At 40.2% G+C, this 1,653-nt stretch overlaps 1 protein-coding gene across 1 annotated transcript; it reads left to right on the forward strand.

Moving 5' to 3' along the window:
* The first annotated feature begins 446 nt into the window (after positions 1 to 446).
* On the forward strand, positions 447 to 1,350 carry LOC141026832 (uncharacterized). Its single transcript, XM_073503690.1, has 3 exons — positions 447 to 843; positions 918 to 1,129; positions 1,237 to 1,350. Exons 1-3 carry the CDS (start codon positions 447 to 449, stop codon positions 1,348 to 1,350), a joined length of 723 nt encoding a protein of 240 aa, XP_073359791.1.
* The last annotated feature ends 303 nt before the right edge of the window (positions 1,351 to 1,653 follow it).

Raw genomic sequence — 1,653 nt, forward strand, 5'->3', positions numbered from 1 at the left:
AGAATCCTGGTCCAACTAGCAGATGTCACAATGAGGTAGAGAAAAAACGTTTTGAAGATTGGTTTCCTAAAGCAGATGAGTTTTGTTTTGCTGGTGCTGCAGGCATAAGTGATGAGGAAGAAGAAGATGAAGTTGAACTACCATACCTCATGAAGAAGCCAAAGATAAAGAGTAGTAAGAAAAAGATGAAGGAAAGGCTATATTTTGACCCCTCAATTCCCAATTCACATTTACTCTTGTGCAAGAGCTTGTGTTTTGATACTGTTTACCAGTTCAGAGAAGCATTAAGAGATTTTTCATATAAGGACTTTGAGGTCTTTTCACTACCACAGGAACACTCCAACAAGAATTATTGTTTAGTGTTCATAGAGAGAGCATGGATGTGAATTTTACATGTGTGCCTCCGGGATAGCTCATGAAAGAACATTTTGCATTAAGAGTGTAACATGGAGCACACTTGTCCAGCATCAGCAGAGAACATAAAGGTTACTACTAAGTGGCTTTCCAAAGCAGTTGAGCCTTCTCTTAGAGCAGATCCTAGAGCACCTGTGGATTCACTTATTAAAAACAGCAAAGTCAAGTTTTCAGTTGATGTATCAAAGACTGTGGCCTATAGGGCAAGGAGGAAGGCTATTAAGGTTATACAAGGTGACCAGAAGGAGCAGTACTATAGACTGAGGGACTACCTACAGGCAGTTCTTGACACAAACCCTGGTAGCAGGTGTGTAGTTACAACATTTGAGGACCCAGAAAACCCTGACCCAACTCCTAGATTTAAGTACATGTTCTACTGCTTGCATGCACCAAAGCAAGGATTTCTTAATGGTTGCAGGCCCTTTATAGGTAAATCTATAACTGCATTTTGTTCAAAATATCTTGTTGTAAATTTATGGTAGCTAATTTGGGTATGGATGCAGGGCTTGATGGTTTCTTCATCAAGCTAACCACTGGACAGCAAATTCTTGCAGCCACAGGAAGAGATGGCAACAACAACATCTACCCCATAGCCTTTGGTGTGGTTGATAAGGAAGATTCAGAGAGTTGGACATGGTTCCTAACCCAGCTAAGATGTTGCATTGGAAGTGGTAGCAAATTTGGAACCTACACCATTATTTCTGACAGGCAAAAGGTATGCACCCTATCTTAGCCAGTAGTTCAGATATATATTGTTATTAGTAGCTTTATTTCTTTTTGTTCATGACCATGGTTATTAATTTACAATAAGGTCTTCTTAAGGCTATAAATGAGGTGTTCCCTGATTCCCCTCAGAGATACTGCCTCAGGCACATATATGCAAATTTTCAGTCAGCTAGTTTCAGAGGAGCACAACTAAAGAAGTTAGTAGATTAGGCTAGCTACTCATTCACCAAACATGGCCATGAATTAGCAATGGCAGAGCTTAAAGCAGAGTGTGAGGATGCCTGGAAGTGGCTTAAAAAAATTCCAAAGGAGACTTGGTGTAGGTCTGCAATGGATTACAATTGCAAAACTGATCTTGTTGTGAACAACCTTAGTGAGGTTTTCAACAAAATGATCCTTGATGTTAGGGCCAAACCAATTAGGACTATGTTTGAAGGAATTAGGACTAAGCAGATGATCAAAAGGCAGAAGACTAGGGAAAAAACAGAGAACAGCAGGTGGATGATCACACCC

This window comes from Aegilops tauschii, chromosome 7 (assembly GCF_002575655.3).
Source record: "Aegilops tauschii subsp. strangulata cultivar AL8/78 chromosome 7, Aet v6.0, whole genome shotgun sequence".
NCBI lineage: Eukaryota > Viridiplantae > Streptophyta > Magnoliopsida > Poales > Poaceae > Aegilops > Aegilops tauschii.